The sequence below is a fragment of the Strix uralensis genome, chromosome 28 (assembly GCF_047716275.1).
Source record: "Strix uralensis isolate ZFMK-TIS-50842 chromosome 28, bStrUra1, whole genome shotgun sequence".
Lineage (NCBI taxonomy): Eukaryota > Metazoa > Chordata > Aves > Strigiformes > Strigidae > Strix > Strix uralensis.
This window is the reverse complement of record NC_133999.1, coordinates 2,427,460-2,455,092: the sequence shown is the minus strand read 5'-3', so window position 1 is coordinate 2,455,092 and position 27,633 is coordinate 2,427,460. Positions and strand designations below refer to the sequence as shown.

Sequence of the window (27,633 nt, the reverse complement as noted above, 5' to 3'; positions counted from 1 at the left end):
CAGAGCTCGCCACAAGCCGCCGGGAGCCCGGCGGAGCGCGGAGCCCCGGGGATGCGGGAGGCGACGAGCCGCGCTGCCCGGCGCAGCGGCTGAGGGCCCCGGCTCCGCGCCGGGCGGAGCGCACCCCCCTTCCCGCTGGCTTTCGCAGCCCACCGCCCATCCTCGCCCGGATTTGGGATCTACCTGGCCTCCTTGGGAATTATTATTATTATTATTTTTAAATTTTTTTAATATTTTGTTCCCCTCTTTTTTTTTTTTTTTTTTAAAAAATTTTTTTGCACACGTGGAGGAACGCGGGGATTTACTAACATGATCTTGGCAAACGCTTTCTGCATCGTCCTCTTCGTAGGTGAGTGGCCCCGGCGGGGTTGCCCGCGGGCCGGTGGTCGCCTGGCCGGGCAGGATGGCAGAGGTGGGGGGGCCGGGGGGGGGCCGGGGGGGGCGACCGCCGCTCCTCCGCGGTGGGCTGCAGCAACAGAGGGACGAGGCGAGACACGGCAGTTAACTAGGGGCAACTTTATTTTCCTATTTTCTATCAAAGTTCAAAGAAGGGGGGGGACGACAAACACAGCCCCAACCGCCCCGGCGGGGCAGCCCCCGCCCCTGGCACCCCCCCACCCGCGATCGCGGTCCGCGGGAGCGGGCAGGATCGGCGGCAGCGAAGCCCTCATCGTCTTTGAACCTTTCTCTGCGTGGATTTGCGTTTCGGAGGATACCGACCCCTCTCTCCCTCCCCACCCGTGTCTCCCAACACCCCGCAGCCGCTGCTGCCGTGGGTGCCGGCCCCCCCCATCTCCCCCCCCCCCCCCCCCCGCATCCCCGCGAGTGCGTGGCGTGGAGAATCGCTTGAGAAAGTTGAGCTGATGGCGTGTGTGTGCGTGGGGAATCGCTGTCCTCTCCGCTGCAATTCGTGCGTGTTGCGGGAGATCGGGTGCGAGTTATTCCGGAGCTCTGGCTCTGCCGGGGGTGGGGGGGGAAGCTCAACCTTCCCAGGGCAGCCCCCTCCGGAGACGGGGAAGGTGCAGCCGAAAAGGGGGAGAAGTCAGAGCTCTCGGTGGGTCTGGGTGGAAAGAGAAGCAAATAAAGGTCCTTTTTATTTATTTATTTATTTTTTCCTCCGGCGAGGCTGGGTGCCCGCAGGACCGTGACACGGGGGTGTGCCGCGTCGTTCCGGCAGCACCCGCACCCCGCTGCCTCTCGGATGGGGGGTGTGGGGGGGATCCCCAGCACACTGCAGCAGCGAGCACCCAAAAAAAATCCTCTGGTGAGCTGGCCTGGGCTGGAGGAGCGTCACCCCGCCTGCGAGGACAGGGAGAAGGGACAGGGAGCGGCTGAGGGAGACTTGAAGGTTGGCAGAACAAACCTCCCTCCAGAGCATCCCGCCGGGCGGGGCTGGGGGTGCGGGCAGAGGGACCACCCTGCGTGGGGTGCTCGGCACACCCGAGGAGGGCTCTGCTCCCTGGGTGGAAGCGGGGTGACGGGCTCAGCCTCTCCCCAGCTCCCCAACACAATCCCCGGCTGGCGAGGGGAAGGGGGTGCTGTGCCCACGGGGGGTGGGACACAGGGCTGAGCCCCTTCCCCGTGACCTGCCAGCGGCAGAGCATGCGGGGGGGGGTGTTGGGGCAGGGGGGCATGAGCGCTGCCTTCTGAGGCAGAGAGGGCAAGGAGGGGGGCTCTGGGGGCAAGGGGGGGGGACACAAGTGGGAAGGCAGCTGGGCAGGAGGGAGGAAGGGCTCTCCAGAGGTGGCTGGGGGGGGCACGGGCCGTTTGTACTCGTGTCTGACTCGCTGCTGGACGTCTCACCAGAGAGATTCAGGAGGACAGGGACCTCCAGGCTGCCCCACCAAAGGCATCCAGACCACGGGCCACTCGCCCTCACAGGGGAGGTTGCGTGAAAACAAGACCCTCTGTCCCCTTCTCTGGGTGCCCCAAAGGTTTCATGTATGTGGGGCGGGGGGGGGGAGGCTGGGCGGGGAGGCTGTGTGTCCATCCCCCCCCCCAGCCAGAGGAGCTGCAACACCCCGAGCAGTGACTGCAGGGAAGGCGTACGCTGAGCAGTAGGGATGGGGTGAGCAGGGGGCCTCATCCTGCTGCTTTCCGAAGCAGCCCCCCATGGCATGGAGGAGCCTGGGCGAGCGGGGCCCGGCACGGAGGAAGCCCAACTCTTCACATCTGGGCTCTTCTTTCTGATGAGCCAAAAAAGCCCTTTGGTTGGGAGAAAGTGATCGCTGCCACAGCGGCCGGGCTGGGAGGCTGCACGTTCCTCAGCAATTATTTTTTTTTTTTTTTTTTTTGTGAGTCAAGTCGTGAGGATAAATATTTACCTCTAAAGCTGCCTGTGTCCAAAGGTCTCTGGCAGGACCAGTAAAAGGAAACATGTCTTACAGCTAGAAAAGAAGCAACACAGCCTGATGCTGCTGGGGGAAGCCGTGGGAGCGAGAGGAAAGCGGGCCATCGCGTTGTTTGCTGGCTGGCTGTCGGAGGCTTGTGCATCTGCCTGCAAATCCTTGCTGTGCTCCGGCACCCCAGAGACGGCTGAGGATTAGGTTTAAATTCTCTGCAGATGTTTTATTGATATGAGTTTAGCGAACACGTATCTGTGAGGCGATTTCTTTTGGGTAGAAAAAACCCCCCGCAGCTTGCCCCTCCGTCCAAACTCCCCACTTGATACCTCTGCGAGGGTCTGCGGAGCTTCACCCGGCTTGGCAGCGCTGCGAGTGGGGAGGAGAGGAGGGCCCCAGGAAAAAATACCAACCCAGCAGCCAGGGCTGAGCATGCTGCTGGATTTTGGGGGGTCCGAGCTGCCCTGTGCGGGCTGTGAACCATGGGGAAGGGCTGTGTCTGCCCTTCCTCCCCCAGCGGGATGGCTCCGTGCCGCGCTCTGGGCTCTGCTGGCGCTCCCAGCTTGGACGCGGTGCGGGGTGCTGCAGGCACCCTCCCGGGGCTGCTGAGGGGACACGCAGCACCCTGCTCTCTGCGAGGCCAAGGAAGCGAGGTGACAAAAGCCGGGAGACCGAGGCCAGCTCACCGCCACACATCCCTGCCAGCTCCCCGGCACGTGGATTTACTGTTGGGCTTCACACCCTGGCACGAGCGAGCGCCCGCCCCGGCACTGGGGTGTGCAGCCGAGGGTGCTGGGGCCCCTCGCAAGGATGGTCCGTGTGGTTCAGTGCCTTTTGCCTCAGGGCAAGGCCGTCTCCCTTCCCTGCCTGCCTGCCCGCACCGATCCCTGCCTGGGAGGCCCATGGAGCCAGCGAGGAGGCAGGAGCACGGCGGGAGGAGAAGCTTTGGATGGCGTTTTGGGAAGAGGCTTCCTTGCATCGGCTGGAGAAGACCGAATTGGAGCTGAGACCTGGACTTGCTCCAGCGGGATCTGCGGCAGAGGAGGAATGGCACCGCTGTGGGATGGCTCTCCATGCCTGGGGGCTGGTTGCCCTGGGGCCAACGGCTGCAGGAGGAGCAGGTTGTCCCAGCTGCTGCGCTGGGGGACTCTGGGCTGGGGTTTCCCGGCGTGTAAAGGTGCAGAGCTGACCCCTTTCTACTCAAAGCACCAAAGCATCATCCATCTCATGGCCAAGAGCTGGCATTTCTGCCCTGAGGAGCATTTGGGGATGCCTGTTTCTCCTCCACCAGGCCAGGCTGTGTGTCAGGAGTGTGCCTCCACCGCTCGTGGATCCTGCCTGCCTCCCATGTGGAATATAATCCTGAAAGGCCAAGGAGGGCCTTCCCAAGGGGCATCTGCCACCCAAAATTGGATCTAACATGGGGTGTAGGGGCTCTGCGCCAGCTTCTGGTTACCTGGACACCCTCCAGACCTCTCTGAACCCAGCAGTGTTTGTTCGGGGGCATCGGCTGAAGACCAGGAGGACGGGATCTGTTCCTTGGCCTGACCGCAGGCAGCAGAGGTGTTTCCACCCGGGGCTGCTGCCCGTTGTCCCCCGGCATTGCCCCATCCCTCCTGCAGAGCCATCTGAGCCCCGAGCATCCCCTCTCCTCTCCCCGTGGCCCGAGGAGCGTGTCCCGACCTGGCGAGGTGGGCAGAGGTGTGCGTGGCCACTTGTTCCTGTGGCCACTTGCTCCCGTGGCACGCAGGAGGCAGGGGACGAGTGTCCACCCCAGGGTGGTGGCAGGGGACAAGCCCTGCCTGCGTGGGGGGAGCTGCTTGCTGGGGCTGAGCACTCCCTCCCCGAGCGTGGGAGCTGCGTGTCCTGGTGAGTGGGGGGGGGACACGGGTGGCCCTTGTCACATGCCTGTAGGTGTCACTGTCCCCCTGCCATACCCGGCCGAGCGGCCACGGGTTGGAAAGGGGCTGGGAGCTGGAGGTTGGGGTTTGCTGTGCCCATGTGCCTTGTGTGTGGCATCAAGGGGAAGGGGGGGGCTGCTCCCCAGTGGGGATAGGCACTGCACGAAGTGGGGGTCTCCCTCTGCATCACCCTCCGGGGTGGCCGAGGTTGCCCTCCAGGTCCCCGTCGTGCCCATCTTTGCCCATTCCAGGGCTTTTCTTGCCTGTGGTTGCAAGCTGGTAGATGGGGGAGGGGGGTCAGGAGTGGCAGCGGGTCCTGCCCACCCTGTCCCCATCGCTTGGCTGGTGCAGGATTGGGGTTAGGGGGTGTCCAGCTGTGCCAATGTACCTGTTCCCCTTCCCCGTGCACCCGTGATGGGATGGGCCTGGGATTGCCTGGGATTGGCTTGGCAAGAATCGATTTGAAAAAGCAAAAGAAAATGAGAAAATGATAGAAACAGGATGAGAGCTGAGGGAGTGCTGGGGGGGGGGGGGGGGGGGATGCACAGTGCTGCTTGCCAAGGCAGGGTCCAAGGAGCAGGCAGGAGCCAGGCAAGCTGGATGGTTGCCACCCCGAGGGGCGGCTAGCACGGAGGCACGCAGGAGGCCGTCCCCGGGAGGAAGAGTTTGTACCAAGCTGCAGCCGATCTGCGGCCCTGCCAAGCCCGAGTGCTCAAAAACCCATGAGTCAGATGCCCTAAAAATCCTGTGGCAGGCCTGAAAACGATGAGCTGCAGAATAAAACCCAAGCCGCGATGGGCACCGAGGGTTTGGATGGGCTTTCTGCTTCCCTTGATTCTTGAGAGGTCATGCGTGGAGGCTCGTGTCCCCGAGCACCGGGGCTGGGAAAACGCCGTGTTTGTTTATTTGCCTGTTTGGTTTTAATAAGAAACAGAGAGTCCCGTGGCATCACGTGGCTCCGGCAGCCCAGGCGTTGGGTTAACCCTCCACCTTCCCCACCCCACGTCTTGGGGCGCGTCACCGCTGCCGGGGTGACATCCCGCTTTGCGTTTTCAGGCCACCGGCTGGATTTAGTCATATTTAACAGCCTGTGGTGGGGTTGTGGCTGGGGACACGTCCCGGCTGGGTGTAGGTATGATGGAAGGAGCCCAAAGGCAGCTCTAACGCTGGGGAGCAGCAGGGGCTGATGTGTGGGGGTCCCGGGGAGGGGATACAAGGGATTCGCCCCACCCGGTTGCCCTCCCTCACCTCTCTGTGCCCTCATCTCTCCTTCCCGCCCTGCCCCCTCGCCCAGATGAGATCCTCCGCTCGCTGGCCGGCCCCCCGTCCCCGCCGGGGCAGGACCCCCATGGCTGGCGGGTGCCCGTGGACTGCGTGCGAGCCAACGAGCTGTGCGCGGCGGAGCCCAGCTGCAGCTCCCGCTACCGCACGCTGCGGCAGTGCCTGGCCGGCCGCGACAGGAACACCATGCTGGCCAACAAGGAATGCCAGGCGGCCCTGGAAGTGCTGCAGGAGAGCCCCCTCTACGACTGCCGCTGCAAGCGAGGGATGAAAAAGGAGCTTCAGTGCCTTCAGATCTACTGGAGTATACACCTCGGGCTGACCGAAGGTACGGGGCAGGGCTCCACGGGGTTGCGATGGGGTGGAGGGTCCTCACCCACTTTGGTGTTGGGAAGCTCTGAGGGCACCTCGTTGCTCTAATAAAAATGGGGTGAGCAGTGCCCTGGGCTGCACGGGCACCCCAGGCAAGGCAGGTGGTCCCCCCTTTTCTCAGAGGATGCTGGTGGGGGCTGGGCTGGGAGCTGGTCTGCTCAATGCGGGTGCAGGGCAAGGGAGAAACGGGCTGGGGGCTGCGTTGGCAGCAAGAGCTGATCACTGTCGTGGCAGAGATGTTGTGCCCGAGCCTCTGGGCACCTGCGAGCCAGGACAGGGCTCCCTTCCAGCTGGGCTCCCTCCCTCCTGCCAGTCCTGGAGGAGGAGATGTGCCCATGGGGTGCAGAGGTTGGGGCAGGGCTTTGCACCTCAGTACCAGCTGTAGGGATCTCTTAGGGTGCAGAGGTTGTTGTGGCCCCCCCAGCCCCCTGTTAGCCCTGGCTCTGGGGGTGTTTGTGGGCTGGGGAGCAGCAGCGAGGATTCGCTGGGGTCTCACCTTGCGATGCACTGGAGCCGGCCAGAATTGCAGCCGGGTGAAGGAGTAAATCAGAGGCTGGAGCAGTGCGGGTAATTGGAACTGGATTTTGCTGGCCCAGGGCTGGTTTGTTCACTGAAGGCAGGGGGAGGCAGCGGGCTTCACCCACTGCCCCTCGCCCCTCTGCCGGGGCATCACTGGGGCTGCCCCGGACGCTTGTGCTGCTGGTCCAGGGCTGCAGAGGGGCACTTTGCTGGGCTCAGAGGAAGGACCTGGCTGTCGGGAGCTCTGCTGGGGCTGGGGCTGGGGCTGGTGGGGTTTGCTTTGCTGTCCTGTCACCCCTGCACAGCTCTGGCAGCGCTTGCCTGGCCCCAGACTGGAGAGGAGCAGAGCCAGCATCAGTTTAACAGTATAGATCCCTTTAATGGGCTTAGGACTGGCTCTGCATGTGGAAGCTCTTAAATCCGGGCTCAGCTTGTGCAAAACCGCCTGTACCAGAGCCCCAGGGTTGTGGCACAGACCTCGCAAGGGCACATGCCCGCCTGGCCGGTGGCAGCCTGCGAGCAGACGGACCCTTGGCCGCCCGTGGCACCAATATTGGCAGCTTGGCCCCTGCTTCCACCAATGATTTGGGTCTGTAAAACCGCCTGTTCCTCTGCTGTTTCGTTTCCCCAGCTGGAAGCCACCTCCTTTAGCAGCTTGAGCTGAAGGGATTCATTTGATGGAGCCGGCGGAGGAGCCTCCGTCCCTGGCAGCCTCGTTCCTGCAGTGGGTGCAGGTCTCTGAGCTCCCCCCCTGAGCTGGGATCGAAGCCAGAGGAGGTGGTGGTGGTGCTGGGAGGGCTTTGGGCAGGGATGCAGGGAGCTGTACCTGAGCATGCACCCCCCGGGTGACATTACCTTCAAATCTGGGTCAGCAACAGGGACTAGAGCCTGAAAACCAGCCCAGAGCAGGAATTACTGCTTAATTGTTTTCTACCCCTCATTAGCAGCCTTCATTCAGCAATTTCAGAGGGCTTTGCAGACATGAATGAAGGATGCTTTACTGCTTGATGGGTACTCCAGGACCTGTACCAGGAGAAGGAGGAGGAGGAGGTGGGAAGAGAAGTGATTATACCAAGTCTTAAGGAGAGGTAGAAGCTTTGGGGAGATCCAGCAGCTCGCAGCTTTAACGTGCATGAACCTGTGAGTGTAGAAGCGATGAGGAGCCCAAGGTAGACCCTGATCTTCTGCCTTTTAGCAAAGATGCTGTGCCCGGTGGTCCCCCAACCAGCCTCTTGGCTGCGGGAGCTAACCTGTCCCTGCCATTAAGGAGGACTGTTTTCACTCCAGCCTCATTCCTGGAGGTTAATTGCATCTCAGTGAGCTCAAGAAAAGTCCACTGCCCTTTTAATGCTCAGTAATTTTCCTAGCAAGCAGCAGGATTCAGCTAGTATTTAATTATTTATTGCATTGGCAAAGCAATACACCGGGAGGTTACAGTGTTTCCTAAATGCACTTTAATAAAGGTGCTATTTGTCATCGGAGCATTAGGAAGCCCATCGAGGCGAAGGGGCTTGACCCGAAGTGGGAGGATGTCGCAGGCTGCCCGGAGTGTGTTTCCTTCCCCGCGATGAGCAGCCGCGGCAGGAGCTGCCCTTGGCCCCGGCGTCGGCTCTTGCTCCCGTGTAGCATCACCCTGAGGGTGGTGGCAAGGCCAGACGCGGGGTGATGGGCTGAAACCCCACAGCCCAGCCTGGCATCCCAGCGGGGTCTCCCTGGCCCAGCCACCCAGCTCTGCCCTCCCAAATTTCCAAGGAATGGCGCTGAGGAGCTGCTGGGCTCAGAGCGAGCCCTCCCGCACTGCTCCCCGCCTCTTAATGAGCTTGTTTTCCAGCACAAGGATTCAAGTGGCTCCTTAATTACACGGGATAAATGCTGCTGCCTTGGGCTAATAATAACTCGGCGGAGCAGGCGTGGGCTGAGCGGTCCGGGCTGCCGGGTCCGTCCTCGGGACACCCAGCGAGGGCACCCGCTGCGGGCGGGGATCCTGCCGGGCGCAGCGGAGATCGATGCTCCGGGCTGCTGGTCAGCCTCTGACTGGGGTTTTCAAAGTCCAGCCATTGATTATTTTTATTTTATTTTATTTTATTTTATTTTCCTGTGGCTGCTGGGGTTTGAGGGGAACATTTCCTCTCCCGAGAGCCGTGGCCGGCTCTCCTGAAATCAGCCTTTTCTGCAGTTCCACGAAGCAAAAACACGTGGTTTTGCCCTGAAATCAGAGATGGGAGAGAGGAGGTTTGCTCCCAGCCTGGGGACCGTGCTCAGGTTCCCTCTGGAAAGTGCAGATTGTGATGGATGAGCCCCTGGGGTGCAGCGTGGGTGGATCAGGGGTGGGGAAGCTCCTCAGGGCTCTCCGGTTGGGTCTGTATCCTCCCAATGAAATATTTCCCTTTTCCCAAAGTACATCAGAGGCAGAGCAGGGTGGAAAACAATCTTTACAGAATTTTTTTTTCAGGCAAATGCGTTTTTTTTTTTTTTTTTGCAACAACAATAAAACAATCCAGACTTGAGTCTAGACCCTAAAACCTTCAGCTTGCAGCTGGCCCAGACTCTGCGGACGTCGTCACGAAACATTGACCTTTCAAATGGAAATTCCCCCAACTCTTGAGGTCAGTTTGAACGCAGCCGCTGCCAAACCTGACTCGCACAAGGAGCTGAGCTTGCGGCAGGCACCTGCCTGCCCGGCCACAAACTCCCAGCCAGCAAGAATTAAGCTGAGTTGGTCCAAAATGGGTTTTTTTTGTTGCAGGGTAGTGCTTTAAACGCTTTTTGGTTTTCCCTTCCCAAATCGCAGATTGCCACTCCAGGGGGGTGCCCGCGCCTGGCCGTAGCCTCGGTGGTGGCTGAGGTTATTCACTGTGGTTTTTAATTTGCTTTTTCTCCCCCTTCTCTTTCTTCCCTCCCACTCTAGGAGAAGAATTTTATGAAGCTTCCCCCTACGAGCCGGTCACCTCTCGTCTCTCTGATATATTCAGACTTGCTTCAATTTTCTCAGGTAATAAAAGCAACATGCTTCCGCTGTTTTATCTTCTCTTGCCCGTGAACGTAGACCTGCTACCGAGCTCCCTGGCAAGGAAAACACGCAACTCCTTCCGCTGTGGTTTGATCCTTTGCTCCTCTAGCTCCTGTGGCCGCTCTCCTGCCCGTCTCCTCTCCCATCGCCCCGGAGCCGGTGCCTTGAGCATCAGTTGGGGGTGACACGTGGCCCCTGCAGCCAGCCGGGGTGCTGGAGCCTGATTGAGGGGAGCGATGTAGGGGCTGGTTCACTGCCAGGGTTTGATGCACTTTGGGACAAATTCTCTCTGTTTCAGACCTTCCCAGCGGGATCAGCCCCGGCTGAGGCGAGGGCTCGCTTTGAGCCCCTGCCCAGCAGTGACAGCAGAGCCACGGGCCACAGCCTCCTTCTTGGGTGTCCTATTCCCCTCCCAAGCTGTGATTTAGGTTTTTACCTTTTGGATTCAGCTGCTTCCAACCGTGGGCTTCTACCGAATAGCTGAGGTGGGCTGGAGAGCCTGTAATCCCCTCGTTTGTCTTGTCAACGCGTCCCCTCAAGCAGCCAAGTGTCACGGCATTAGGCAGGGCAGGAGGGGGAGGCTCCCGGGGTCCAGACCCTCCCGCTGCCCATCCATTGCTCTGTGTAAAGTGGTTTGTTTTCTGGAAGATTTGGGACTGGCAGGACACCCCGTATGTGGGGAAGCTGAGGGGGGGGTCCCTGTTTGCTGTCCCTCCCCAGAGTAGTCGGCCTCGAGCAGAGCTACAGGCTGCAACTGGGGGAAGGATGCTGAGCCCTTCGGAGCATCTCTCAGCCTCCACATCCTCCTCTCGGGAACCCAAACTCCACCACCATCCTCAGGAACTCTTTTTTGCCATCTATTTCCATGACAACCCTCCGTGCTGCCACCCCCACTCCCCCCCCCGTTTTCAAATTAGGTCAGCAATGCCTTGGCTTCTCCTTGCTCTTTCTCCTCTTAACCCTTTCCTCAAAAGCCACCCACCGCTGCAGGGTTTTGGGGGTCTCTGCATCCCCAGATCTCATGGTGACACCTCGGGGATCCCGCAGTGAGGCCGTGCCCCCCCGGGCTGTGCAGCTCTGCCCGAAGCCACCCCAGCTCCCCTGGGGACACCTCAGAGGGGGACTGTGACACCGCGTCCCCTCGCTGCTGTCACCCGCCAGGTTTTAGCTCCCGAAACGAATTTGCCAGGCTCCCTCCGGGGAGCTTAGCACCAGTTCAGGATGACGATGCCACCCCCTCCTGTCTCCCGCATGCCTTTTTGGATTACATTAGCGTCAAGGAAATATTTTAGCTTCTGGAAAGTATGAAAAGCAAAGTGTCTGGAGTGGGGGATTATACGCTCATGGGTTGATTTATTCATAAAAGCAAAGCGAGAGGAGAAGGAAGTCTGTCTGGCAATTTTGGGGCTGGGGGAAGAGGGGAATTGACAGGTTTTATGCTCTGGAGTTGTGCTGGGACCATCGGGGTGGCCTCGATGCTTCTTCCACCCCTTCTCCATCCCCCTCGCGCAGGGCTGGAGCGGTGGGAGCGGTGAGCAGCTGCCCCCCGGGACCCCCAGCCCTGACCCGCGATTGAAGCAAACGAGCTGTTAGTGTTGTTTCTAGATAACAAGGCTGAGGCAGAGTGCTGCTAATTGCCTGTGGGGATAACAGAGGGATTACTTTACCTTTCTCGAAGGAAGGGGCTGTGTAAGCGAGGAGCGCGGCGATGCACGCTGTTCTGATTTCTCGCGCCCTCGGTGGGCAGCCAGCTGGGATCGGGGCGGGGGGGCTGGTGGCACCGTAAGCGAGCATCGCAAGCGAGCACCCCGAGCAAGCACAGCAGCCCTCCCCGCACGTGGGGTTTTGCCCTCCCAGACCCCTCCGTGGAGCAGAACATCCCAGACTGGGCTCTGCAGTGCCAAGGGGTGCCGGGGATGGCCCCATGGAAACCACAGCCTGTGGGGAGGAAGGAGGAGGCTCCAGGTGGGAAACCAGCCCCATGCCGTGTCTCTGCCCACGCGGGCACCAACCCACAGCAGCAGCACTGCAGAGGCCGGTGGGTGTCAGACCCCCGGCCTCAGCCCACGCCGCACAGCACGGAGTGAGCTGGCAGCAGCGCTGCCTTCCCCATCACCCTCCTCCTCCCCCTCTGCCCTGACCCCATCCTGCACTGAGAGGCCTGAGGGTACGGCTGGTGGCACCAGGCCTCCCAGCGCGGTTCCCTCCCCAGCTCCTTGGCCCCCATTTCCTTCTCACCTCATGAAATTTTCATGCTTGTGCTTTATTAATGAGCTCCCCAGAAACCCTGCACTTTCAAGCATCGGCTCTATTAAAATGCATCCAGGTCCCTGCAGGTCTCGGGCAGGGCAAGAGCGATGCTCTGGAGGATGAGGCAATCAGGCGGCGCTTTGCACAGATCCCACGCTTGTGCCGGAGAGCTGCCGCGCTGGCTGGCAACCTTGCTCGTGGGGCTCGGAGCCGGGGCGGCCGCCAGCACCCCTGGGTGCAGAGGGTGCTCGGTGCATCCCCCTCAAATTCCAGAGCTCGTCTGGGCAAGGAGAAAAGAACGCCATGTGTCCCCCAACCTCTGTAAGTGTCTTTTGCCCTTTCTGCTTCTCTGACATCGGTGTCATGAGCTCTTTCCATCCTCAGCCCTCAGCTGGAGGGACCCGGGCTGCAAAGTGACAATCCCAGCCTCATCCTGTCTTTGGGGCTCGGCTGCACAGGGAGGGTGTGAAGCCTCGAAGGACTTGCCTTCCCCTCCTTTCCCCCCTCTCACCACTTTATTCCTGACAGGGCTTCTGGCCCGTTTGCAGGAGGAGCAGGGAGGAGGCTTCTCCCCCAGCGCAGTGCCCGTTCGTGCTCCGACCATCCGTCAGCTCCAACATCTCTCCGCTCAGGCGACCTTCTTGCCTCTTGCACTATTTTTCAAGGCAGATTTACTTCTAAATCACACATCAGAAGAAGTGTTCACTTTACATATGTCTCATCAAACTCCCCTGGCCCCGGTAGATCTCCACGGGGGGTGTTCATCACTGGGACGACACGTTGGGAATTTTGAGGGCTCTCTCAAACAGCTTTACCCCCCCAGCCCTGGGGACTCACCGCAGCCTGCCCAGGGAGTGCTGGCCCTGGTGAAGGGGACCCCGGGGACTCCACAGTTGTCACAACATGGGTCAGGACTGGTGCCACCAAACCCCCAGCAGCTGAACATCCCCCAAGGGCAGCAGGGTGGGGATTGGCACTGGGGGGGACTTCCAGCTTCACCTTTTAATCAGGACCCCTTAATGTAGGCAGCGCTGTGCTGGCAGCTCCCAGGATCACGCGGAGTTGGATAAGACCATGGGAAAATGAGACAAAAATCGGGTCCTGTGCTGCAAATGACACCCCAAAATGCTGCTCACCTGCAGGGCAGCCCCCAGGGGCAGCTGGGGGAGGCAAGGGGAGGTGGGGATATGCTCGCCCAGGCAGCTGCTTGCCATTTGCTAATTAGCAGGTCCCTACAAATGTGTCTGTTAGGGACCTCTCCTCGGTGCTGTCGTTTGTCTTTGCCTGCGGAAGCTGGGAGACAATGGAGGAATCCACAGGCTTGGCTTGGCTACGAAGGGGAGGAAATTAGGGACGAGATGGCTAGTGCAGTCAGGGAGCTTCTAAAATAGCACCTGGGTTGCTGCTGAGGACAATCCATCATTTTGACAAAAAAATAAAAAAAGAAAATTCAGCATCCGTTCGCGCACGGTGGGTTGGCTTCGTCCATCCTCTGCCTGTTTATTTGCTGACAGCTGGGATTCCTGGGATGGACACGGGATCTGGCCGGTGCCCGGCTCCGGTGGCAGCCTTGTCCCCATTTGTCCCTGCCCTGGGGGGGACTGGCTGGGGGTGACCCACTTTTGGGGAGCCCTAGGAGAGGCCAGGGGGGCCCTGTGCAGCTCGGCAAATTATTCTGCTTTGGAGCAGGCTGAATAATTAATAATTATTCTTTGAATAATTGATAAGGAAAAAAAAATATTGCAAATTCATGGCATGAATTATGCACCGAAGACTGTTTGACCAGGTCCCCCTGCTGCAGTTGGTGCGCGTTAACCCTTCCTGTGCTGGAGAAGGACCTCCAAATTGTGCAGGGGGATGGGGGTGAAGCAGGGGGCACAGCAGCGGTGCGTCCAGCCCCCTCCCCACTGCCTGCAGGGCAGGGCAGGCTGTGCTGGAGATACCCGGGGTCACACCGATGCCGCGGCATCTCCCCATCCCTCGGTGCCACGCTCACCCCTTCTCCCTCTTGCTCTCCGGGCAGGAATGGACCCCGCCACCAACTCCAAAAGCAACCACTGCCTCGACGCGGCCAAAGCCTGCAACCTGAACGACAACTGCAAGCGCCTGCGCTCGGGCTACATCTCCACCTGCAGCAAGGAGATCTCGGCCACTGAGCACTGCAGCCGGAGGAAATGCCACAAGGCGCTGCGCCAATTCTTCGACCGCGTCCCCAGCGAGTACACCTACCGCCTCCTCTTCTGCTCCTGCAAGGACCAGGCTTGCGCCGAGCGCCGGCGACAAACCATCGTCCCCTCTTGCTCCTACGAGGACAAGGAGAAGCCCAACTGCCTGGATCTGCGCAACACGTGCCGGACGGATCACCTCTGCCGGTAAGGGCTGCGCCGGGCTCTGCGCCGGCTGCCCCAGCCCTTCCCGGTGCCGGAGGGGACCCACAGGCTGGAGAGGGGAGGGCCAGGCTGGGGGGCCATGGCTGGGTTTGCAGTGCTTTCTTGTTGCATGACCCTCCTCCAAGTTTATCGGTTGCCTCTCCCCAACGCCGCGTGGCACTTGCCGGCTGGGCCTCCTCCAGGAACAGCTGGAATCTGTGTGCAAAATGGGGCAGATTTAATGGGTTTTGGCTGCTCGTGGAGAGGCTGAGGTGCAGCCTGGAGTTTGGTCTCTCCTCGCTGTGGGGTGAACCTGTGGGTTTGTGCAGGGCTCCGTGTGCTTTGCCAGCATGGGGGCTGCCAACTGAGCCCCCCGCACCTCACCCTGAGCTCTGATCTGAAACCCCCCCGTGCAAAACCCCAGCTCTGCCCTTCCCCGTGCTTGGCCCGGGAGGCTGCAGTGGGGCAGTGGCCTCTGGCAGCGCTCGGCGTGGGGCAGAGCCGTGGGGCAGAAGCAGAGCAGTGGGGATGGAGCTGCCTTTCTGCTGTGAGCGGTGGAGCTGAGCCCCTGGGGACTGCGCTGGCTCTGTTCCCCACCCGGCACCGCTCCGTCTCCCCAAGCTGTGGAGGGGGTGAACGTGCAAAAAGCACCGTGGCAGCGTGGGCACCCACGCCCTGCAAGCAGCAAAATCCCTCGGCGTGCTTCCAGCATCCCCAGCGAAACTTCATCGCTGGTAAAATCCGCTGTCTTCCCCGTGGCAGAGCAAAGTTGGGAGATCAGGCTTTTGTTCCATTATGAAACTCATTATTCATACGGCAAAAAACCTCCTGTCACCCTCTGGGGGCTGGATCAGCCTCATAAAGAATATGTTTCCTATGAGGAGGAGGGCCTTTTTGCCATCAAGGTGATGGAGTTTCCCAGAGCCTGGTGGCGAAATAAATAAATAACAGAGCTTCAGGTCTTCCTCTGGCTGCAAGCGAATGTGTTTGAAATGTGGGAATGTGGCTTTTTATCAAAAAGTAATACAATAAGCCAATGTCTATGAATAAAAGATACCAGGGCTGTGCCGAGTCGTGGCCAAATTAATGGGAGCACCTTTCTGACAGCAGGCCTGATGCTTGCTCAGACATTAAATGCTGCGGATGCAACCGCTCACGGGGGGGAATAACCCGCATTAGCAGCGCGTTGAGGGGGACCGGAGAGGCCGCAGAGCTGCCGAGCATTAATTATAAGCCCGTTCCTGCATGAAATGAAATTCTGCCAGAAAGAGGTGAAACAGCAAAGGGGGAGGTGTGTGGCAGCTGCTTTGGCTGTTTGCTCCAAGTTGGAAATGCATTTTTTCTGGGGAGGGGTGGGCCTGGCCGGGGGCTCTCGTTCTGCAAAGCACCCGAATCCGGTGTTTATTTGTGCCTCCAGCTTTGGGCATTGGTTTGCAGAGTTTTGCCTTTACCTCGGCTGTTTTCTCCCCGTGCTGGGGGGTTGCAGGGCTGGGCATGGATGCACCCCTCGGATCTGGGCTGGCAAGATCCCATCCCATCCACTCCCCTCCTGCCGTGCTGCCCCGGGGGGGCTCTGGCAGCGTTCCCCAAGGCTCAGGCAGGCAGGTTGGCTCCGAGCCCCCCATCAAAAGATGTTGCATTAACCAGGCTGGGGCACTGGGGTGCAAGACGGGGTTAAGAGCCTGCGGCGGGGAGCATGCGCCCGGGGACGCTCGGAGATGCTGCCACGCTCCAGCAGCTCACTTGTCCTCCTTGTGTTTGCAGCTGCAGAAGTGTTTCGAAGTGGTGACCTACCTAGGGTGAGCCGTGCCTGGCACCTGAGCTGAGAGGGGGAGGAAAAAAATAAGAATTTTTCTCCAGTCATGTTGCGTTGCAAGCGAGAGAGGGTCTGGCTTTTTTCTCCCTGGCTTTTGGGATGGCGAGGGCTCTGGCAGAGCCTTCTAGCAGGGGCTGTGCGTGCGCTGTGCGTTCCCTGGCAGCGGGCACACGCGCAGGCTGTGGTTTATGGTCCCTGCTGCTGTTTTCCCCCCGCCTCCATCTCCATCTGGAGGTCTCCTGCCAGCACATCTTCCCTGGGGGTGGAGGAATGGCCCTGCATGCTGCACCTGGTGCACACATGGGCATCACGTCCCCTCGCCTGTGGGGCAAGGATGAGGAGGAGAATTGGTCAAGGAAAACCATCCTCAGAGCCTGCTGCCCTGGCTGCTTGCTGTGAGCTGCCTGATATCCGGCGGCCGTGAGTCCGTCCGCCCCAACACTGCCCCAGACACGGGCAGGGAGTCGCAGCACCCGTTGCTGTGGGTCCAGTTTCCCAGCTTAGAGCTGGGCATGGATTTACCTGCTGGCTGAACCCCTTCTCCCTCAGCTCCTCCTCCATGCACATTCCTGGCATTTCCCAGCTGCTCCAGGCTGAGAGAGCACCTAGTGACCGTGGAAAGCCCAGGCTCAGGAGCCGAAGGAAATCTGGGCTGTCTAACCACCCTGTGGGTAGCACAAACTCCTCCAGCAGCTTCTGTTTGCACCTCGTCAGAGGGTTTTGGCTGATGTGGACGTGCCTTGTATTTCAGGTGGCTTTGGCTTGGTGTAAGGGGGTGATGCAGAGGGTCCTAGAGACAGCGCTGCACCGCACACAGGGATCTACAAACTCTGGTGCACGGTTCCAGGATCCCTTGTGATGCTGCTAGTCCAGCTCTGGGCTTCTGCAAAAGCCCGGGGAGGGGGGGGGGGTTTGCATCCCTGTGCCAGCTGGGTGAGTTTGGTTTTTTGGTGTCCCCTTGGCCGAGCAGCTCTGGGCTTGTTCTGCAGGGCTGCCTGGTACTGGGGAGGGCCTCTCCTCTCTCTCCTGCCTCCCCAAGGCCCTCTGCTTTTATAAATAACAAAGCATTGGCAGGCAGCCCCTGCCAAGATCATCACCAGGTGCTGGGAATGTGTATAAATAGAGTGCACAGGCTTTGTCCTCCTTCCCACGGCATCTGCACCCACCAGCCTCCACCCAGGAGCAAGCGGGTGTGAAACCCCCTCCACATTCCATCATCCCGAGCCCCTGCTGGGGTCTGCCGTGGGCTTTCCCTTCGCTGCCTGTGCTTATCGGCCCGGCATCACAGACTGATGCTTGTCCTCCTTATCAGCACACGGGACTGGCAAGGGCATTGAACTCAGAAGCAGATTGGCAAGCTGCTCCGAAAGCCAGCGGTGACAGGAGATGAGATAATGCTCCTGCACGAGCTGTGAACGTAATTAAGCCTCCTGGCTGAACGCCTAATGAATGGCAAAGCCCTCTCTACCGGGATAGGACTTTGCCAGGAGGTTTTTGCTGCCATCTCGCCGTGGTCGGTGCTGAGATGGGTGCAGGGGGTTGTCCCTCATAGGGGCTGCTGCTCCTGCAGGACACAACCCACGCTGAGGTGACGTTGCTTCCTTCTTTCCCACGAGAAGCAGAGGAGTCGGGGGAGAGGGCAAATGAATGGTCCAGCATGGAAAAGAGTCATTCTGGAGGTTTTCATGGCTTTCTGCTGCTGCTTTCCAGCTCCACAGGGCTGGTGGTTAAATGGTTGTTGAACACCAACTCCTGTCCCATCAGTGGCCACAAAGCTGGGGAGATAAAAGCTACCAGCACTTCCATCAGGACCAAGAGTGGTTCTGTAAGTGGCTGTTTTCTGAATTCTTTGGACCGGGGTATTTTAACCAGTGCTCAGCGTGGAGCAGGGTCTGGATCACCCGGGGGTCCCCATGGCGAGGAGGAGGGTGCTGTGCAGCCCCTCCATTCTGCATTGCCCTTCTGAGCTCGGGTCCTGGTCCTCTAGCTGAAGCAATTCAAATGGCCTTGACCTGTGAGGCTGCTAAAAATCCCCTCTGAGATGCCCCAAGCCCCTTCGCCCGGCTCCTGGCCGTGAGCGCAGGAGCAATCAGGCTCAGATCGCTGCAATTTGTGAAGCTTTTTGCGCCGGGAAGCTTTTCCCGGCACAACAGAGGAGCCCGACGAACTCCCTGAGCTTTGTGCCTGATTGCAATGGACAGGTTTTAGCTCCTAGAATATAAAAACCTTTTGCAAAACACTAACCTCAGCTAAGGGGAAAGGGAAGGAAAGGGGAGAAAAGAGCTGATTTCAGCAGCTGCAGTTTGCTGTATTTTTCATCTTGCATCAGCAAGTCAGGAACACAAATAATCTGGTCTTATATGCTTCAGTGATGCTGGTGCTGAAGAATTTCCCAGCCTCCACTGGCTGTAGCTCCTCAGCATCCAAAAGCAGGGTGATGTTTCATTTGCTTGAGTTTTCTCCCCATTTTCAGTGGATTTTTGCCTGGGGGTGGGGACGGATCCTGCCCAGCTCCTTGCAGGACGCCTGTGGCTGTGTCCATTGGCCAGGTGCATTTCTGCACAGCAGAAACCATCTCTCCTTGGCTGGAGTTGGGCAGCTAATTTGGGAGCGATACCCCGGGGAGGGCAAGCCTCGCTTCATCACCCGAGGACCCACGAGGGAGGCTTGGCCCGCGGCGTGCGCAGGAGAAGGAACGGATCCAGGCTGGCTTGGTATTGATTAAACACCAAACATGGGAACAAAACGCTTTGTTTTTAAACCCACGTCCTCGTCTTCACGCCCTTTGTTTAGCACAGACAAAATGCCATCTATAATGGATGTTTCCTTGATAAACAGCGGAGCGGCAGCTCAACTTTCTCATTACGGCGTGTAATGAGAGCGGCTCAGAAGTACGGCTCAGCTGTCCACAGAGCTGTCTGGGAAGAGGAAGAAGAAGGAGGGAAAAATGCTGCTGGATTTATCAGCGGTTCAGGGAGCTGGTAGAGAGGAGCAGTGCTCGGGCCTGGAGGGGGGACAGGACATGATGGGTCCCCAGGGGTGGGTGGCTGCACTGGAGCTGGGCAACCTGCAGTAACCTGCCAGGAGAAGCCTCCAAATCCGACCTTAAATTAGCGAATCTGCAAAGGTTGGTGGCTTTGGCTTCCCAATATGGGGGGGGACACAGGGAGGGGGCCAGTGGCGCAGCACCCCCAGGTACCTCTCCCCTGGGACCTTGTGGGCACCCAGGTGCAAAGGCAGCTGGAAGGGATCTCTCAGCTCCGTGGCCACCTTGCTCAAGGCTAACGGTGCTCTTAACACAATAATAAGTCAATTCGCACTGAATAATTAAATAGAGAGCCTTCATAAGTATTGACTTAATGTGACAGCAAGTCTATACTGACTCAGGGTTTGCTTATGTAAACACAATCTCCTGTTCGGCTTAGTTAGCAGTTCAATGAAATAGAACAGTCCTTCAATTAAAATCAAATGATGCGTGTGTTTAATTCTTCCCTTCTCTTGCTGGGTAATGATAGGGTTTGAGCATAGGCAAGAGGATAAAAAAAAAAGTCTTTCAACTGCTCTTATCTATGATGAATCTAAATGCAATGTCCTAAAAATACATATGGATAACTAAACTTCGTAATTAACGGCTCCTAACTTAGCAGTTGGTCTGTTGGCTGTTTGTCCTCATTTTTTTCCCTCTCGCTGGCTTAGCTCTGCTTACTCTAATTTGGGGGTTTCTCCTTTACTGAGCTCTGGTTCATTCTGGTTTTGCCTCTTTCCTGCTGCCCCCATCGCCCTGGGCGGGGGGCGGCGGTGGGATGGGGGACCAGCGCCCATCCTGCGGAGCGCTGCTCCGCTACAGCAGAGAGATGGTTTTCACTAAAAGTAGCAATAAAACCCTCCTGGCTTATACCAGAACAGGTGACTCCAGTCTCCACCAGAGGTGGCAGATCACTTTTCCTGGATAAAACAAATATTTCCATTGATCTTTTTTTTTTTTTTTTTCCCCCCTGTGAACTATTTACTAGCTTTGGTAGAGGGTCATCCAGAAAGTGGAGTTTTGCTCCAGCTTCCTTCTCATTTCTTTAGCTGATCCCCATCCCCAGGGCTCTTTGAATTACCTGGCCACTGTTCTTGGTGTTTGAGGCTAATTTTTTTTATCTCAGCATCTCCTGGCTTTGAAAGCATTCATCTCCAGCAGGACGAGCAGGCAGAGCGAGCGTTGGGAGGAGGATGCCCAGCGGGCCCACGGGTTTTTCATGTCTTGCTGAGTTTTTGCATGTTGTCGCAGCTTCTTGAACATCCACTGCTCTGCAGGGGGGGGAGAGGCGCGTTTCCAAGCCGCCTCTCCATGCTCATGTCTATTAAAGCCATTTTTCCTTGGTCCCTGTAAATTGCCTGTGAAAAACACGTCTTGAGTAATCTCCGCATCTCGGATATTTTCTGCATGAAATATTCAAGAGCCTGATACTGTTCGCTTTGATGGGTGGTGAGTTATTACCAGCGCTGGGCTTGGACTTCTCATAGGCATGCGGTGATGGGAACAATTAGCACCCAATTAGGCACCTTGCATCTGTTCTGGGGATTTTTCTGCTTAAAAAATTGCAATGCACCAACAAGCGGAAAAAACCAATCAAAAATCCTCTGCTGTGTAGGTAACTTTTAATGTCAGAGCGAGGGTGTCTTGCTGGCACTGGCAAGCTGCTGCTGAATTCTTGCACGCTAACAAGGGTAGGAGAGGAGTTAGCAGCCGGGAGCTGGCGGGATGGGCCCTCCAGCAATGCACAGAGTCCCCTAAACGGGAGCTATATGTGCCAGGGGTATACGTGCACCACATGGACCCAGGTCCCTGGGAGGTGTCTGGAGTTGGACAGGGAGAAGGAGAGGTATTAAAAGCCCCTGGATCCCTGGGGCTGCCTCCCCTTGGCATCGTTCTGGTCTTTTCACTCAAAAATCAGATATATTTTCTAGATGCATCAAAGAGAAACAGCTTGTAACCCCCTAACTTTGAAATCTAGCGCTTGGACTGGGTTTAGGATATGATATATGTGTGTATATATAATTAATTCTTGTTAATCCCTTTTTCACTCCTTTTTTTTTTTTTTTTTTGACTTGGAGACCTTTCAGGAAAATAACGTGCTGGCTGAGGCTGTGCTCTGCAGCTCCCCGCGCCGTTGTCCTCCTTCCCCATCCCTGCCCCAGCTGCCAGCCCAGCTCTTCCCAGCCCAGGTCTGGCCTTTGCAGGCGGAGACTGGCCAGACCCACCTGCTGCCTCGAGCTGCCAGCCAGCAATTTGGCACCAATTCCTCCCGTTTCTGCTAAGATGGACTTGGCTCCCTCTCCTTTTTTTGCCCAGGCACTTAAAAGCAGAAATCTGAGAAGCCATGGGCCGACTCCAGTAAGGTTTATTCCTGGCAGTTAGAGTCTCATCCAACGACTGCAAACTCATTGTATACAACGGAAAGAGTGACATCTGGCTTGGATATTCTGGAAAGATTACCAGCTGGCTTGTCATGTATTATGAAAAGAATAACATTTGCCTTAGAGGATGCTACAAGCCAGGAGCAGGGCCCCGGGGAGCAGCGTGACAAATTTTCATGGCGCTCGGTGATGAACTTGCCACAGTTCTTTAAGAGAATTGACGTGCTTTCGCCTCTAATTTGGGGAGAGGGGAAATGCTGTCGGAAACTTTATTTATCTCCTGTGGAGGGGAGGAGGAGGGCATCCAAATACCTTCATGCGATGGGGATTGTGTGAAAGGAGTGGAGTTGGAGCTTTTCTGCTCTGCAACACCCACCCTGGGCTCTTCCTTCTGCTCCCACTTTGCAAGTGGGGAGCAACACCCCTTCACCCAAGGCTGGTTTTGGCTGCAGGGAGGGCTGAGCACTGCAGATGCCCCCTGGTAAAGCTTTTCATGCACAGCTCCAGCAAGGGAGACTCTGTGCTGAGAGCTGAGCATCAGCCCCAGGAATGGGTGCAGGGTGGGAGACCCCAGCCTCACTCTCTGCACCGCTGTCGTAGGGAGTTTTTCTTTCCCCGTGTGCTAAATCGCTAGAGAAGAAAATAAACGTGAGTCTGGTGAAAACAACCTGCTCCTGGGATGGGTGAGTTTTGTTTCCAGGAAGAAGGAGAGGGAGAAAGTTGGCTCCTTGTCTCACACATGCCACAGGAGAGCTACAGAATCCCCTTTTTTCCTGAAATCGGGGCTTTAGCCCAAGCCCATCCTCCTTCCTTGTGTCGTGGAGCAGTCACCCCACACACCCCCCAGCTGCATCTCTCCCAGTTGTGTTATTGCTATTTATTAACATCCAACATGCAGAAGAGCACAGCAGTGCCCAGGAGTCCTGTCTTCTCCTTGGGAGTGCTTGAATAACCCAGATGAAGAGGCTGACCTTGCCCTGGAAATTTGCAGCCTGTTGGGAGGCTGTAAGTGGGTCAGGCAGCTGGTGTAAGTGGGAAAATAATCCAGTTTATGCCGCTGGCAGCCTGTCGGCAGGTGAGAACTGAGCATGACCTGCATGCCCAGCCGTGGGAAGCAGCAAAAAGAAGGTACCAAATGCACGGGTGGCTCTCACCAAACCCCCGCCTCGGCCAGGGAGCTCACTGTGGGGTGATGCTGGGGTCCCCAAAGGACCAGGGAGCCCCCAGAAGAGGCTCAGCTGCTCCACAGAGCATCAGTAGCTGTGAAACCCCTGGAAAAAGCCCCAGCCACGGGTGGCTGGAAACAACAAAAGTCTCCAGGAAACCGCTGCATTCCCACGTGGAGCATCCAGTGCTGCGGTCCAGCCCCGAGCAGCTGTGCTTTATTCCCTCTTACGTCCTTTTCCCAGTACGTAGCCCAGGAAAACACAGTGGCCTCCTGGCTGCAGGCTCAGCAGCAGCATCTCTGCTCCCCTCCCCCGGCGCTGGCTGCATTTCAGTGGTACCTGCCCCCCGCTCCCTTAACGCACTCGAGATTCCGGCGTGATGAAAAGTGCTGGATGGATGTAAGGTATCTCTGCAGATCCCTTCTGCTTCATTCAATCACTGCTTCATTTGTTCCTCCATTTAATTTGATAAAAACCTTCTGAAAACAAATCATTCCTATTTTTTTTAAAAAAATAACACAGTTTCTACCCTTTATTTCCATCAGTTCTTATGGCTTTAGGCAGGTACTGTTGGATGATTCAATCACTGGTTGGACAAAGATGACATTTAATTAAGAAGGAAGGAAAAGGAAGCTAAAGAAAATAATGTATGCCTTCTTTCTATATGAAGAGTGGAAAAAAAGAGCTGAGGAGGTTTTCTGTTGTGAAATGCAAGGTCTCATCTACAGTGTCAGCAACTTGGCTGCTTCGCAGCGATTCCTCCCTGTGATTGAGATCCAGCCTGGGCCACAATTCAGCCTCGTGTCTGTTCGTTTAATGACTGAGTCAATTTGGAAAACTGCAGCCCATCCGTCTGTCCACCTGGTCCATCTGTCCATCTTCTCCTACATCCTTCCCATTTCTTTAGCCTTCTACCTCAGTGATTCGATTCATCCCAAGAAAAAAATCCCCAGAGCATCGCGTGGAAAGTGTGGGTTTGGCTCGGCAGAGCCAGATTACTGATACACCGGGAAAGAATTGTTCTTCCATCGCTCCTTACACTTTTTCTGTGCATTACACTGAGCAGTGAGAGGAGATGAGAAGGGGTAACCAAGCCAGCAATCGGCGTGGAAATCAGCTCCTCTGCTCCTCTTGTCCCTTCCTATTCCTCCTGGTCCTGCTGGTTATCCCTATCTCTGCTCTTTCTGCCTTCGCTCTGCCCCAGAGCCGAGTCTGGCAGGAGGGCAGGCAGGGATGGAGGAGGAGGGCAGGCAGGACACGAGCATCTCAGCCCCTGGGGTCTCTGTGAGGCTTCCTCTTGTTTTTTCCCTTCTCAGCTGCAAAAGAAGAAAGGAGAATGTAAACCCCAACCTCAGGCATTTTAATTGCAGTCTAAGCTTTAACATTTCAGGGGGAAGATAAAAACAAGCCGTGAAATTTTACAGTCGTGTAATGACACCGGGAGCAGCGCGGCCAAATGAGGTTGTGAAGTTTATGGTGTGCTCTGCCAGTTCAGCAGCGCTTGGAAAGGGCTGGGGAGGTGGGGAGAGGTAAAGGATGGGGAAACGAGGGTCCCACGCTCGGGGGCTCACCCCCAGTGGGGTACCCCCCCGCGGGCAGGCACCCCTCCCTTGCTCGTGACCCTCCGGCAGGCTGCGGCGATGGGAGGTGAGACAAGAAGTTGCACCTCCTGCGTTTAGATCTCATGTAGATCTCCTCTCTCTATCTCATTTACCCTCTTTTCTTGCCTTTATATTTTTAAAATGTTGCTCCTTGCTGCCGAGTTGCTCTGTGCCGGGAGCGGCAGTGAAATCCCATCCCTCTCCCTCTTGCTCTTTGCATCCAGGTCCCGGCTGGCCGATTTCCACACCAACTGCCAAGCCTCCTTCCAGTTCCTGACGAGCTGCCCCGGGGACAACTACCAGGCGTGCCTGGGCTCCTACGCGGGGCTCATCGGTGAGTGCCGGGGGTCGGGGTGGTGAAGGGTCTCTCCCACCGTGGCCCCTCATCCCTCTTCCTTCTCCTTGCCCGGGAGCAGGCTTCGACATGACGCCCAACTATGTCGACGCCAGCACCACCAGCATCACCATCTCGCCCTGGTGCTCCTGCAAAGGCAGCGGCAACATGGAGGAGGAGTGTGAGAAGTTCCTCCAAGACTTCACGGAAAACCCCTGTCTCCGTAAGGCGCTTCCCTCTCTCCCTCCTCACCCTGCCCCATCACTGCCGGGGTGCAGCCCCCCCCATAAACATCTCCTGTCCCCAGGAAATGCCATCCAAGCCTTCGGCAACGGCACCGACGTGAACCTCTCCCCCAAGAACCCTTCACCCCCCGTCACCCTCCCGCCGAAGACGGAGAAGAGCCCTGCCTTGCCAGATGACATCAACGACAGCAACACCATGTACGACACGAGCATCATCACCACCTGCACCTCTGTCCAGGTACAGAATCCCAGAATCACCTCAGTTGGAAAAGACCTTGAAGATCGTCCAGTCCAACCATTAACATCACACTGACCGTTCTCGACTCCACCAGATCCCTCAGCGCTGGGTCAGCCCGACTCTTCAACCCCTCCAGGGATGGGGACTCCCCCCCTGCCCTGGGCAGCCCATTCCAACGCCCAACAGCCCCTTCTGCAAAGAAATCCTTCCTAAGAGCCAGTCTGACCCTGCCCTGGCGCAGCTTGAGGCCATTCCCTCTTGTCCTGGCACTGGTTCCTTGGCTCAAGAAACTCATCCCCCCTCTCTGCACCCTCCTTTCAGGGAGTTGCAGAGGGCCAGGAGGTCTCCCCTCAGCCTCCTCTTCTCCAGACTAAACCCCCCCAGTTCCCTCAGCTGCTCCCCATCAGACCTGTGCTCCAGACCCTGCACCAGCTCCGTTGCCGTTCTCTGGCCACGCTCGAGTCATTCAATGGCCTTTTTGGAGTGAGGGGCCCAAAACCGAACCCACTCATCGAGGGGCGGCCTCACCAGTGCCGAGCACAGGGGTCAGATCCCTTCCCTGTCCCTGCTAGTGCTGATACAAGCCAGGATGCTATTGGCCTTCTTGGCCACCTGGGCACACTGCTGGCTCCTGTTCAGCCGGCTGGCAATCAACACCCCCGTGTCGCTCTCTGACTGTACAACCTGAGCCCAGTCGCTACTGCAAACTGGGGTGACTGGTCTGGACGCTCGGGGGGTCAGTCAGCCAGGAGATCGCCTGCAGCCCGTGGGCAGCAAAAAGTCCTTCTCGGTGCACGCATCTCGCTCTGGGTGCAGGGTAGGGACCCAGGTGCCTGGCAGGATTCGGCCATCCCGAGTAACTGGGGTTCTGGGCACTGCCCAGAGGTCTGGCATGGGGAACAGAGGGATCTGTGCCCTGTCCATCCCCTTCCCTCTCTCGGGGCATCGTCTCTGCCTGGCCCAGCGCTGTGCCCAGGGCAAGGTGAGCTGTCCTGAGCCCAACTTCTCCTGCCCCTGGCTTGTTTGGGGTGAAAACAGCTTAAATTCCACATGGTTTTGGGAAACCTGAAAAACACATATTTTCTTGCACTGTGCTGGGCTTGTGGCTTCACACTTCACTCTGTAGGTGATAAGGTGCTGCCAGGAGAGGAGCGGGACAGGGGAACTGTGGCCAGTGGGTGTCACAGGAGTGGAGGCAGGGTCCTCAGCAGGAGTATTTGCGGCAGGGAGCATGGGGGGAGTGAACCTGGGGCCGGGATGAGTCTGGGTGAGTGCTTGCAGCCTCACGTGAGGGGCCCAGCAAAGACCCAGAGCTGCCTGGGGAGAAGGGATGAGCCCCTTTTCTTGCCTTTTGCAAAGCTTCAGGCTTCAACACCAGCTGCATGCTCTGAGCCCCCATTTCCAATCACCCCGCACCCTTTCAGGGCATCTCAGTAGCTGCCAGGGGAATCTGGGGACCCCAAAGCTCAGGGTGTGACCCTGGGCAGGACCAGCCAGATACCTGCCCTAAACTTTTCTCTTTTCTCATCTTCAGGAGCACGGCCCGAAGCTAAACAAGTCCAAAGAGCAGAGCCTGTGCTACTCAGAGGTATGTTTGGGGCAGGGGAGAGTGTGGGGTGGGGGGTCTTGGGGCTGGGGAACCACTGGCTTCACGGACCGGAGGGCAAAAATAGGCATTTTTCAAGGTTGGCTGGCTTTCCCCTAAAAAGGGCCTTGTTGAAACCCTTCTCTCCCCTCACCTGCAGACCCAGCTGACCACGGACATCATGCCAGACCAGAAGACATTCGTGGACCAAAAGGCGGGCGGCAGCCGACACCGGGCGGGCCGGATCCTGCCCGTTGTGCCCATCCTCCTGCTGCTGGCGTTATAGAGGGGCGAGCAAGGCAGCGGCCGGCGGCACGGGGACGCTTGCACAAGCGCGCACAAGCGCGCACCCGCCGACACGCTCGCTCTCGCCTCGGTTCCTGCTGTGGCGACGAGGAAGGACCGGCTTGTGCTGGAGACTGAAACACTGGCGATGCCGAGCCCCAGCACACTGGGTGGCAGGAGGACCCTCACCATGCTGGGAAACTTTGGTGGTTTTCTTCCTATTTTCATTTTCCCCCTTTTTTTTTTTTTTTGGTCTTTGATGGTGCGTTGGGTTTCTTTTCTAAAGCAGGAGGCCACGGCTTGTGGCGAAACCCCCCCATGTGCCCTGCAACAGGAGATTCAGAGCTGCGAGCGGCACTGGGGAGGGAAAATAAGCGTCGAGCAGAGCTTTGGCAAAGGTTATTTGCAGGAATCAGCCCGGGTGCGCTGGGGTGGCTGCGGGGACGGCGAGGTTTCCGCATCGGAGCATCCCGGAGGATGGACGTGCCGTCGGGAGGCTCTTCTGCATCCTCTGAGGGGGACTCACTCGAGCTCTTGACATTGTTATTGGGGTGGATTTTTATTCTTTCCCGTGGTCGGCGAGAGTTTTAAAATGGAAGAGAAAAGAAACTACTATTCAAACGTTGTGAGGTTGTCCTGATGTTTTTTATCTGTCACTTCGAGGGGGAGACTTTTTTTTTTTTTTTTTTAATCTTTGTCTGGTCAAATTTGGGTTGGGATGGGATCTGACCCATCAGTGGTCAGAAACCTCTATATGTTCCTCTCCGTTTTCTTTCTTTTATATATACATATATAGTGTATGTATATACCATTCACCTATACCTACATATATGTATGTATATACATAACCATATACATCTACAGTGTGGCTTTTTTAATTTCCTTTTGTCCTTTATTTTTAAAAAAAAATGCT

The 27,633-nt window shown here is 57.4% G+C and overlaps 1 protein-coding gene across 2 annotated transcripts; it reads left to right on the top strand.

Annotated features, from left to right (window-relative positions):
* Positions 1 to 27,349, top strand: GFRA2 (GDNF family receptor alpha 2). 2 transcript variants are annotated; one of them, XM_074852085.1, is made up of 9 exons: positions 1 to 349; positions 5,538 to 5,852; positions 9,324 to 9,407; positions 13,699 to 14,047; positions 24,258 to 24,367; positions 24,450 to 24,590; positions 24,675 to 24,850; positions 26,385 to 26,438; positions 26,596 to 27,349. In XM_074852085.1, the coding sequence occupies exons 1-9, from the start codon at positions 310 to 312 to the stop codon at positions 26,719 to 26,721; spliced, it is 1,395 nt and encodes a 464-aa protein (XP_074708186.1). In that variant the 5' UTR covers positions 1 to 309; the 3' UTR covers positions 26,722 to 27,349. The 2 variants fall into 2 exon arrangements, with proteins under 2 accessions (XP_074708186.1, XP_074708187.1); XM_074852086.1 differs by lacking the exon at positions 1 to 349 and adding an exon at positions 1,254 to 1,348.
* Positions 27,350 to 27,633: the final 284 nt, after the last annotated feature.